The sequence below is a fragment of the Notamacropus eugenii genome, chromosome 3 (assembly GCF_028372415.1).
Source record: "Notamacropus eugenii isolate mMacEug1 chromosome 3, mMacEug1.pri_v2, whole genome shotgun sequence".
NCBI lineage: Eukaryota > Metazoa > Chordata > Mammalia > Diprotodontia > Macropodidae > Notamacropus > Notamacropus eugenii.
Genome location: NC_092874.1, coordinates 111,226,329 through 111,238,351, shown reverse-complemented (window position 1 = coordinate 111,238,351; position 12,023 = coordinate 111,226,329). Strand labels below are relative to the sequence as shown.

Sequence of the window (12,023 nt, the reverse complement as noted above, 5' to 3'; positions counted from 1 at the left end):
GGTGAGAGAGGAATATATTGGGAGGAGAAAGGGAGAAATGGAATGGGGCAAATTATCTCTCATAAAAAAGGCAAGAAAAAGCTTTTTCAATGGAGGAGAAAAGGGGGAGGTGAGAGGGAAAAAGTGAAGCTTACTCTCATCACATTTGGCTTAAGGAGGGAGTAACATGCACACTCAATTTGGTATGAAAATCTATCTTACACTACAGGAAAGTAGGGGAGAAGAGGATAAGTGGGGTGTAGGGGGGATGATAGAAGGCAGGGCAAATGAGAGGGGGGGAATTTAGAAGTAAACACTTTCGGGGAGGAATAAGGTCAAAAGAGAGAATAGAATAAACGAGGGACAGGATAGGATGGAGGGAAATATAGTTAGTTTTTCACAACACGACTATTATGATAATCTCTAGCAAAACCACATATATAACCTATATTGAGTTGCTTGCCTTCTCAATGGGGATGGGTGGGGAGGTAGGAAGGGAGAGAAGTTAGAATTCAAAGTTTTAGGAATAAATGTTGAGAATTGGTTTTGCATGTAACTGGGAAATAAGAAATACAGGTAATGGGGTAGAGAAATCTATCTTGCCATGCAAGGAAAGAGAGAAGATGGGAATAAGGGAAGGGAGGGGTGTGATAGAAGGGAGGGTAGATTGGAAGAAGGGGTAATCAGAATGCACAGTGTTTTGCGGTGAGGAGAGGGGAGAGATGGGGAGAAAATCTGAAACTCAAAATCTTGTGGAAATGAATGTTGAAAACTAAAAATAAATAAATAAATTGAAAAAAAAGGAAAAAAAGAAAAAATTCCCTGTTTGAGGAGGAGAGGGACCACAGGCTAGCTGTAGTTCACTTCATTTTAGAGGTCTCAGCATCATTGGGACTACTAGATATATTCTTGGTATGTCTATGGAATAATCTAGCTCTGACATTTTATACATAATGGGTGCTGTAGCAATGTCTGCAGATGGCAAAAATAGATAGGTATTGCCTCTGGTCTCTAAAAGAAAGGGCTCACAGCCAACGAGAAAGTCCAGCTCACCACTACTATCCCTTAAACCAACCACATTCCAGGTATTTCCATCCAAACCACCTTTTGTCTGCTTTTCCCTTACCTTCATTGAAAGTATCTTCAGTAGAGATGTGTGTGAGTGGGGACTGAGGCCGGGAGTCTCCACATAGGGAGTAGCTGTGTTCTGCCTGGATGAGAGGAGCAGGAGAGGCTGGAGATGGCTCCACCTCCATCATCTCATTCTTCTCAGAGAGGAAGGGGTCATTCAAAAGCTGGCCCAGGACATTCTGGGAAAACTCATCCAGAAGCTCTGTGAAATGCTGTAAAAGAAAGGGTGGTAGAACTCAGTTTCTGATAAATCAGTGACTTCATGCAGAAGCACAGTTCAGGTGGGCCAGTGGGGCTTTACCCCAAATCAGTTACATTAGGAGTATACAATTCCTCACTGCAATAGTCCTCTAACCTACCAGACCAGATACCACCCTCAGAGTCCAGTTGACATAGTACCCTTCTTTCAGGACCCAATACTATACCCCCAGTTTGCCCCCTCTATCTTCCTGTCTTCTCCAAGAAGAGTCAGGGGTCAAAGGCACAGGTTAGACTCTGGTGAATTGCCTATTCCCTATCCCAGTGTTTTCCAATTGGGGAGGATTGTTTTTCCTTTTGTGAGAGATATTCAGGATTCATGGTAATACTGAGATATGCTACTGAGATTTTCCTAAACCTCAAGTGAGCTTTTCACATCCAGTCCATCCTCCTTCTTCCCCTAGCAGCCCTTCCAACCATGGTATTCCAGACTTTCTGCCCAGAGGAGCCATCCTGATATCTTTTTCTTCCTTTAACCCAAGACTTTTCCCCTTGAAGGGTCTTAGGTCCCAAATCTACTTTTCTCAGGCACTAAAATTCCTAGTCACAGCTCTGACCTGCCATTTACACTCTGGGACCTAAGAAGAAAATAACTCCTTGAAAGTTAGAATTGGCCAACAGAAGCTAAAGACTTCATGAGACATTAATAAATAATCAAAGTCAAAAAGAGAAAACATGAAGTATCTCATAGAAAAAACAACTGGCCTAGAACACAGATTGAATTATAACCTAACCCTAATTAAAATTTTATTTCTTTTTACAAAATAGCTAATAGTAATTGTAAAAAAAAATAAAAATTATCTAAATATTCCAAAATATGGGAGATGGCTAAATAAATTGTGGCACATTAATGTAATAAAGTCCTACGATGCCATTAAGACCAACAAGTATGAGGAATACAGATAAATCTGGAAAGACCTTTATAAAATTATTCAAAGTGGCAAAAGAAGAGCCAAAAGAACAGATTACATACTTATAATGACTATATAAGAGAAAAACTGAATGAGAGAAATTAAACAAAGTATCCTGTACATAAGATACTTAAAAGGAGTGATGGAAAAGCAGTTACTTTGTACTTTATTTGTCCTAAGTAATTAAACTTTCAAGGGTTACTTACTCAGTGTGACTGGTTGCACTGATGTTCAATATTGTTCAAAATTTTAAAAAGCATTCAATTTAAAAATAAAAAGGATATGAGAAAAGCTATCTTCCTTGCATTGGTTACCAGACATTTAGTCAGTTCAATATGAAAAATAAGTACTAGTCAACCCTCATCTTCTCAGAATTCTCTGAATCCCTGTAACAATTAGGAACAATTTCATGTCGTGGTTGAAATGCTGGACTGGGAGTCAGGAAGCCCTGGGTTCAAATTCTGAGTCTAACGCTTCCTCTCTGTGTGACCTGGAGCTCATCACTAATCCTTTCTAGATCTCAGGTTCCTCATTTTTAAGATAGATGAGAGTCAGACTAGATGATGTCTTGAGTTTTTTCCAGCTCGAATTCTAAGATTTGTGGTTTCATAAATTAGCCTTCTAAAAAGCTTCCAGTCTTGTTCCATACAACATGTGAATATCTTGAAGGAAAGGTTCCGCAATGCTCCAACCATCTAGCAATAGCATGGTAATGATGGCTCAGAGAGTTTCTCTACCTTGAACACTTCAAGCTTCTCCTCTATGAAAATACCCTCAACCACTTTATAATTCTGACACTTGGGTCTTTTTTTTCTAAGCTAAGAGAAACACCTTCTGCAAGGCCTCCAAGTATATCAGCCATATGTGAAACCCCCATTCAAAAAAAAAAAGTGCACTAGAGGAAAAGTGCTCAGGAGAATTTTAAGGTTTTTGTCCGATCATCCATGGACAGCAAAGGCTTTCTAGTACAGAAGAAATTTTGATCACTGAACTAAGGGTTCTGAGTTTTGTTTTGACTCTGCCAATAATCAGCTATATCACCTTAAAGCAAATCACTCCAATTCTCTTGACTTTCCAGTTTTGTCATCTGTCAAATGAAAGGGTTGGGCTTGATGATTTCTAGGATTCCTTCTAGTGTGAACATTCTAAGATTCTAGTGGTGTGAGACAAAAGACTTGGAACCACCCTCAAATCCACCCACTTCTGTAGGTAGTTTCTTTTCAAAAACACTGAGGTTGGTGACCTTGCACAGCTTTCTGTCACTCAAATCAAAGTCAACTGCAAGTCTTGTTATCATCTCGATGTCATGGTCCTCTTCAACAAAGGACAAACACAATCTGTGAGTAGCAGCTCATCCCCTCCTCTCCCCCTCCACTCCTCCCCTTGCTACATTTCTTGCTCAAAGATCAAGCCTTAAACCCAATTCACTCTGGAGTTCATAGAATGGACAAGTCCCCACCTACCTAGCACAGAGTAAATGTAATAACTAAATTGTAATTGTTTCTCTTTTACCCAGAAACCCTGAGGGTCTTCCCCTCCCATTTTGATTTTTTTTTATTAAAGAGGACATCCCTTGAGTAACTTAAAGAAGCCTATTCGTTGAATGGGTGTAACTCACTCAAAGTGAGAATGTGATAAGACCTTAGCCGGAAAAGGCCAGGGTCTCACATTGTATCCTGGGCAGTCTTCAGATGGCTCAGGAGAAGAAAGTGACATTGGTGACACTGCACAGCCCTCTCTCACTCAAATCAAAGTCAACTGCAAGTCATGTCATCATCTTGATGTCATGGTCCTCTTTGAGAAAAAAGGACAAACAAACCATACAACTTAAAAGGCCTCTTGAAAAAAGCACCTAGTTCCTATGCATCTTGGCCACCAAAGCCACCTTCAGTCAAGTTAAGGTACCTTTAGCTTGAATCGTTGTTTGTTCCACTCTAACTCTTAGGTTAGTAGATAAATGTTATTAAAGATTATTGGATAATTAATCATTGGACAATCAAGAAAAATGGAAGGAGATGCCTACAGTCAGAGGCACTCCCAAAGCAGAGAACTCAATGCTCCTCCTACTCTGGATAATCAAAGAATCTAAGGATTGGAAGAGACCTCAGATATCATTTATTCCAGACTCTTCTTGAAAACCTCCATTGCAGGGAAATTTGACATCTAGCAAGACAATCCATATTGCTTTTGGACAACTCTAATTGTTTGGAAGTTTTCTTTATAGCTGGCCTATGTGAATCTCCTGCTTCCTACAACTTTCACCTGCTGCTCCCAATTCAGCCTTTTACAGCCAAGTAGAATAAATCTAATCCCTGTTCCATGTGGAACCCTTCAGATAATTAAAGACTTCTATCATGTGCTCTGTCTAAACTACTCATCCCCAATTCCTTAACATATGCTCAAACGACTCTTTCTCCACTCCTCTTCAGCATATGCTATAGTGTAAGTTCTTCCTGAAGTGAAGCATCCAGAACTGAACCCAGTTCCCCAGGTATGATTTTACTAGAGCAAAGAGTAGTAATGATGGGGATGGGATCTGAACCCCATGTCTTAGGGATCTGGACTCCCAAAAGGAAAAGTGCCTAGACTTTCTCCAGTGGCCCAGGTCCCTGGCATCCCATCAGCTGGGGCACCCGGCCCTTCTCTATTAATCCTTTCATCATTCTTTTTAGGGGTTCAGAACCCATCGCCATCAGTAGAACTATTTCCTCCTTGTTCTTGATAGTCCATCTTTATTAAGATAGCCCAAGAATTCATTGACATTTTTGGCTCTGCCATGCCACATTGGCAAGTCATACTGGGCTTGTAATCCACTAAGAGGCAATATAACACAGTGGAAAGGACCTTGGATTCAAGTCAGAGGACCTAGAATTTAATCTTACCTTTTACATTTACTACCAATGTGGCTTGGATAGTGATCTTAAAGTACCTCACTCTCAGTTTCTTCATCTATAAAATGAGAAGGTTGAAGTAGACATTCTTAGATTCCTTTCCAGTTCTACATCTAAGCACTGGAAAGGATCCCTGATAGCATTTATTCTAGACTATATTTCAACAAGATTCCTCCTCCTTTGTGTCACCTGTCCTTGAAAACTTCAGCGAAGGGAAATTTGACATCTAGCAAGACAACCTACCTATGGTCCTATGGTCTGTCTCATAGTCTCTTACCTAGTCCAGTCTCTCTGCACTTCATATTTGTGAAACTGATTATTAACTCATGGATAAGTTATATTTATCCATATTTAACTTCCTTTTATCCAATTGGCTGATAAGTGTGGGTAGCTGAAATTTTTAAAATGCTAACTTTAATCTAGATGTTAGTCATTCCTCCCAAATTCCTATCATTTGAAAATCTGACAAATAAGGCTTCCTCAAAATAATTGATAAAAATGCTAAAAAGCACAGAGCCAACAAATCCCTAAGGTCCTCCATCAGAGACCTTTCTCTTCTTTACAACAATTATTCTTTGACTTTAGCCATGAAATCAGTTTTGAATTCACCTGTCATCAAGCCTATGCTTATCTTGTCCACAAAGGTGGCAAGAGAAATTTTTTCAGCAAACACTTTGCTAAAATTGAATTATGTCTACAATATTCCCTCTCAGTTACCAGTCTAGTTACCCTGTCAAAGAAATACATTTGGCCTGGCATGATTTGTTCTTGTTGAAATCACATTAATTTTTGGTGTTAAATGTTTTTCTTTCTAAATGTTCATGAACTATCCCTTTAAATAAATGTTCTAGAATTTTTCCAAGAACAGAAATTAGCCTCACTGGGGTATAGTTTGCTATCCTTTCCCCCCACCATGTTTTTTAAAGATCAGGACATCTGAACTCTTCTAACCCCATGACACCATTCCCATTCTCCAAAACATTTCAAAGTTCACCAATCACAGTTTAAAAATCATGCCTTCCCATTTTTTTCAGTACTGCAACTCTACTGCACTCTGAAGCTAGGACACCACTGGGACTCTCCTGGCTTAAGAGTGATTATCAGTAGTGACTGTTGCTATTTCCCTCCCAATCTGATGTCTTTCTTTTTCTTTGCCTCATTAAAGGGGCCATGCCCTGGCTAGTTCATAAACAGGCCTTTTCAATGAATGGGTGTTACCTCACCATAAGTGTGTACCTGCAAAGACCTTGGCCTAAAGGGGTGAAGGTCTCTCAGTGCATCCTGGGCCATCTCCAGTCATCCTGATGCATATCTAGTCACTGGATTCAGATGACTCTGGAGAAGTGAGGCTGGTGACCTGCACAGCCCTCCCTCACTCAAAAAAACAAAGTCAAGTGCAAGTCATGTCATCATTTCTCTGATGTCATGGTCTTCTTCAGAAATGAAGGACAAACATTAACAGCAAGTTTGTGGTGAACTAGGGACTTGAACTCATTAAGAGCAATTAAACACTGTCTAATTGCTAGATAATAGGTTTCCACACATCCTTCCCAATCCAAAGGTCATTTTCCTTGGAAAAGAAAACAAAAAAAAGTTGAATAGCTCAGTCTTCTCACCAGAGTCAGTTATCCTCATCCCATTCACCCTAAAAGGCAGTCCAAATCCGACTTTTGTCTTCTCTAGCTTTTAAAAGATGGTTTTGTTTTTGTTTTTTAAATAATGCCTTGTTTATCATCAGTCTCAACTGATTACAGTCTTTAAAGCTCCTGATTTGAGTCTTATAGGACCTTCATTACCCCTCGACTCTCCCCTTTTGTCATCATTTGGAGTAATCTATGTCTTCCATACTTGACTTCTTGGGAGCTTCTCATCCCTCAGGATGTGACCTTTTCTGAAGAATATTAGGTCATTGAATTGAATCCTACCTATCCTTTTTCTGAATGGTTGAAATCCACTCTCCCCAAATCTAGGCTGAAGCGGATTCTGCCTATTTGTCTTCTCCTTCTATGCTGCGGACTGTATAACAGGCTGGCCACTTTCCCACAATTTAACATCATGCTATTATTTCAGCAACTAGTCGTTGTCAGTAAGAATCAAGTTCAGAAAGGCAGCCCCTCTAATGGCTTCTTCCACCTTTTAAAAGATAGACAGTATGATAAGCCAGTAAGCTTGCTGTGGTTTTTGGCAGACAGAGAGTTACAACAAACAACTGGATAACTGAAGTGCCCCTTTCACATGACGCCATGCCAAACTTGTGATCTGGGTCCTCAAACTCGGGATCTAATTCCTCCTCCAGCTAGTCTGTAACATACTTCTACGACAATCATTTCCATTTCATCCTCCACTGAACTTCACTCAAATAAATATGCTTTCCAGCATCTTTCTCCACCCAGGTTCCTGGCTTTCTCACATGAGTATATCTTCTTAATGTAATGCTCCCTTGATCTATTCTGTTCCTTTATTGCAGTCATGGCTCCCATCCCATTAAGGCTCAGAGACCTTTAAGGTAAAATTTTCCTCCCTACATTAAGATCTCTAGTTTATGCTATTTGTGACCCATTCTTTGTATGTTTGTACACAGACATCTGAATTATTCTTGGCTTTTATTGGATACTGTCTCCCACAACTTTCTCGTCCTTTCTTTTGCTACCCTTTTTTCCCATGGTTCCCCATATGCTAGATAAGGAAAATGGACTAGATAACCTGTAAAGTAGGGACTTCAGAGTTCTAAATCTAGGATCTATGGTTTACTAAATTGTGTTTGCCCAAAGCCCGTAGTCTGGTCTGAGTAGACAACATTTTTCCAGACAGCGTATGAATGCATTCAATGGAAGATTCTGCAATGCTTCAACAATCTTTCAGCACCATGGTAATGACGTCCTCAAAGATTTTTCTCAACCACTTCATACCTTTGACACTCTGAGCTTTTCTTTCAGGTGATCTGAAACTACACTAAGATTTTCCCCACCATCACCACCCTCCCCCCAGGCTACTTGAAAACATCAGCCTCAAAAAGTGCCAGCTAAGTGTGAAACAAACAAACAGAAAAATACACCTTAGAGCAAGTGTGTAGAATTTTGAAAAGTTTATCACTTCATGCACAGGACAGCAAAGGCTTTGTAATCCAAAGAAAAGAACATGACAGAGTCCAAGAGACTAGATTTAGTCCTGGCTCTGCCACTAAATTAGCTGGGTAGCCTTGAGCAAAACATTTTACATATGTGTGTATGTGTGTGTGTATGTACATGTATATATATAAATATGCATATATAGATATATAACATTTCTGAATCTTATTCTCTATAGTTCCAGGTTTAGAAGATCTATATGGTAGTAAATTTTCAATCTCCTCTACCACTACTATCTTCAGACAAAAATCTTCCTGATCAGACCTTCAAGACTCCAGATAACTATGTTTTTGCTACTTCTTGTTAGGGGCACATAATCTCTGTCCCAGAGCTCCTCATTCTCATATTCTAAATTGTAATCCAGAAACCCAAATCCCTTTCTCAAACACTACCTTTTTAGCCAAATTCAGTTCCCTAACCCACTTAACTGTTCTGAATTGTCTTCTTTTAATCAGCTCTAGTAATGAAAACATCACCATGAATTCATAATCCTTAACAATGTTTCTCAGTATGTTTCCATGGTTGCACGTGTAGAATCTGTATCAGATTGTTTGCCATTTTAGGGAGGTGGGAGGGAAGGAAGTGAGGAAGAAAAACGTGGAACTCAAAATCTTATAAAAATGAATGTTGAAAACTATCCTTATATGTGACTGGAAAAAACAAAATACTGTTTAGAAAAAAAATTTTAAATAGCCTTTTGAAAGAAAAAAACAACACAATGTTTCTCAGGTTCTTTGGGGTGGTATGATCTTTCTCCACATGAATCACCCAGAAGAATCTTAGGAAGAAGATCTCTTTCACAGACGAGAGACATGCCCCAGGAAGATAGCAAGCTTTATTGTTGTTTGTCACATTAACAAACAGCTGTCTCGGTACTTCTTTGCAGGGAGTCAGTAATCATTGTCACCTGTCCCTTCCTTGCACTAACTTCCCAGAAGCCCCAGTACCCACACTCTTAAAACCTGCTAACTTTCTTGGCCAAAAAGATTTTCTTTAAGCACTGACTGAACATATCATTCTTCTAGTAGGTGAACTCCAATGACTATTATCTGTAGGGCAAAATAAAAAACTCCCAGCTCAGCATTTAAAGATCTTCACAATCTGATCCCAGCCTAACTTTCCACACTTTACTCCATAAACTGGGCTATGTTCTCTCTCTCTCTCTCTCTCTCTCTCTCTCACACACACACACACACACACAAACACACACACACACATATACACCCTTTATACTAGCTGTCCTCCATGTCTAGAACGCACTCTCTCCTCACCTCTGCTTTTCTGAATTCCTGGTTTCACAAATGATTACACAAATGGCTGTGTGTCTATGCAAGTACATACCCTGGAGAAAGGAAAGAAGGACCATTGGAGAAGTGAAAGAGGAAAAGGTGATGAAAGGAAAGAGGGAAGGAAGCAAGAAGAGCCTACTATTTGTGAGACACTGTGCTAAACCCTTTTTACAATTATTATCTCTTTTGATACTCCCAACAACCCTTGAAGGTAACTGTTATCCCTATTTTACAGATGAGGAGACTGAGGCTCAGTTTCCACCTCTGCAAAATGAGGGGATTTAGAGGAACCAGCTCAAAATTTATGATTCTCTGTCTAGTCTGCACTGGAAAAGAGAACTCCTCCCACCTGGAAAGGTGTCAAGGACAGGCACATAAAGCATTCAGGCAAAAAAAAAAAAAAAGATGCTGACAACACACTTCTCTTGGCTGCCTTCTGTTGGGTCAACAACATATGGCAGAAACATATGCAGACAGAACCCAGACAGTGTAGTCATGCCCTTCATGAGCCCAGAGGCTTACCTGAGTCTGAACCTCACTTTGCAACCAACCACATCCACAACCACCCAAAGGCAACAAGATGCAGCCAGGCCAACAATCCCACAGCTGTAGTTACCACCCTTCTTCTATATCCCAGCTAGGTGTCACCTCCACATACTTGCAATGGGGGAGCGGGGGACACCTACAATTGACTCCATAATACTCACACTACCTTCCTTCATAGATCCCCACTCTCTCCCTACCATATCCATTCACATCAATTTTACCTTTAATTTTTACCTGTTGATTTTACCTTTCCAACACCTCTGCCATAGGCCCTCAAGTCACCTCAAACCTGGACTATCGCAATAGTATTCTGGTTGATCTCCCCTCCTCAAGTATCTCCCCATTCCAAGGCATCCTCTACTCATCTTCTTAAAGCCCAAGTTTGACCATGTCACTCACCTAGTCAATAAACTCCATTGGCTCTCTACTTCCTCCAGGATCAAATATCCTCCATTCAAATCCTTTTATAACCCGCCCCTTCCCCCACTTTCCAGTCATCTTACATCTTATACTTCTCACACCCCACTCTGGGATGCAGTAACAGCTGCTGTTCCTCCAACAAGACACTATCTCTTGAACCCAGACATTTGCACTTACTGTCCCCCATGCCTAGAATGGCCCTCTCTCTTCATCTCTGTCTGTTGGCTTCCTTTAAGTCCCAGATAAAATCCTACCTTCTACATGAAGCCTTCCCCAATCCCTCTTCATTCTGGTGCCTTCTCTACTGATTATTTCCAATTTATCCTGAATACAGCTTGCTTAAATATAGTTGTTTGCACATTGTCTCTCCCATTAGATGACGAGCTCCTTAATTATTTACCTTTCTTTCTCTCTCCCAGTGCTTAGGCTTAATAATGTTTATTGATGACCTACTGACAGCTGCAAAGAAAGCACTTTGTAAACCTTATGGCACAATACAGATAGGATCATAGATCTGTTGGTGCAGGCTGAAATCAGTTCACACATCTTGAGTCAGAAGGAACACACAAACACACACACACGCACATTTCGCTGTTATATATAAAGCCCAGAGGAGTTGAAGCTATATAAGTTTTTATTTAAATGATTTGTTTTACCACAAGTAAAAGATGAGATTTTAACCTAAATCCTGACTCAAAAACCAAAATGTAAATATTTTAAAATAATTATAATATTTTTGAAAAAGGAAGAAGAGTGAGCCAGCCTCAAAGCCAGGAACACCCAAGTTCAAATCCTGCCTCCAGTACATCCTGGCTGTGTGACTCCAAGCACTTAACCTCCAACTAACCTCTTAGTACTCTTTACTCAGTGGTATCAAACTCAAATAGCAATAAATCCCTCTGGGTCTCATACTGACTTAGAAGACCACAAATCAATGTTACCTCTGTTGCATCCTGTCTTCATTCATTTTGGTAACATTTCCCAACTATATTTGAATGTGATTTGGGCCTCAATCAGAGTTTTGTGGCATCACATGCCAGGAGTTTGATGCCTCTATCTAGGCAACTCTCTAAGTTACAAATTGATGGACATAATTACAGAGAAGGTCCTTAGTAGACCTGCATTGGCAGGGGGCGTTTCCTCACCCAGGCATTCTCTCTATCAATGAAATCACAAGTACAATCCTGATTCTTTCTTCTTACATATTCAAAACAAAAGACTTACTTCACTTTTTCTTGGTCTAGACTTATGCTTTCATTGGTATATGATATTACTAAATGAAGAAATATCCTCTGCCAATGCAGAAACACAACCCTTGTCCCCTTAGGGCCTGATTCCCTATCCTGCTTGCCAGGAAAGAGTTCTGCCCACCACCTGGATTCAAGTATTCCATTAATGTTTGGTCAGTTTCTTAGGGCAGAAGAAATTAAGGCAGCAATGGAAATGTAACCTTGAACAGGTAAGTCCCTT

General features: G+C 40.1%; 1 protein-coding gene across 2 annotated transcripts in view; it reads right to left on the bottom strand.

Annotated features, from left to right (window-relative positions):
* Positions 1–12,023, bottom strand: part of CREB3L2 (cAMP responsive element binding protein 3 like 2) — a 173,728-nt gene that overhangs the window by 75,864 nt on the left and 85,841 nt on the right. For both annotated transcript variants that reach the window (XM_072652614.1, XM_072652613.1), the window contains exon 2: positions 1,106–1,322. In XM_072652614.1, coding sequence (XP_072508715.1) covers positions 1,106–1,322 — 217 coding nt within the window. The remainder of the gene's footprint in view (positions 1–1,105; positions 1,323–12,023) is intronic.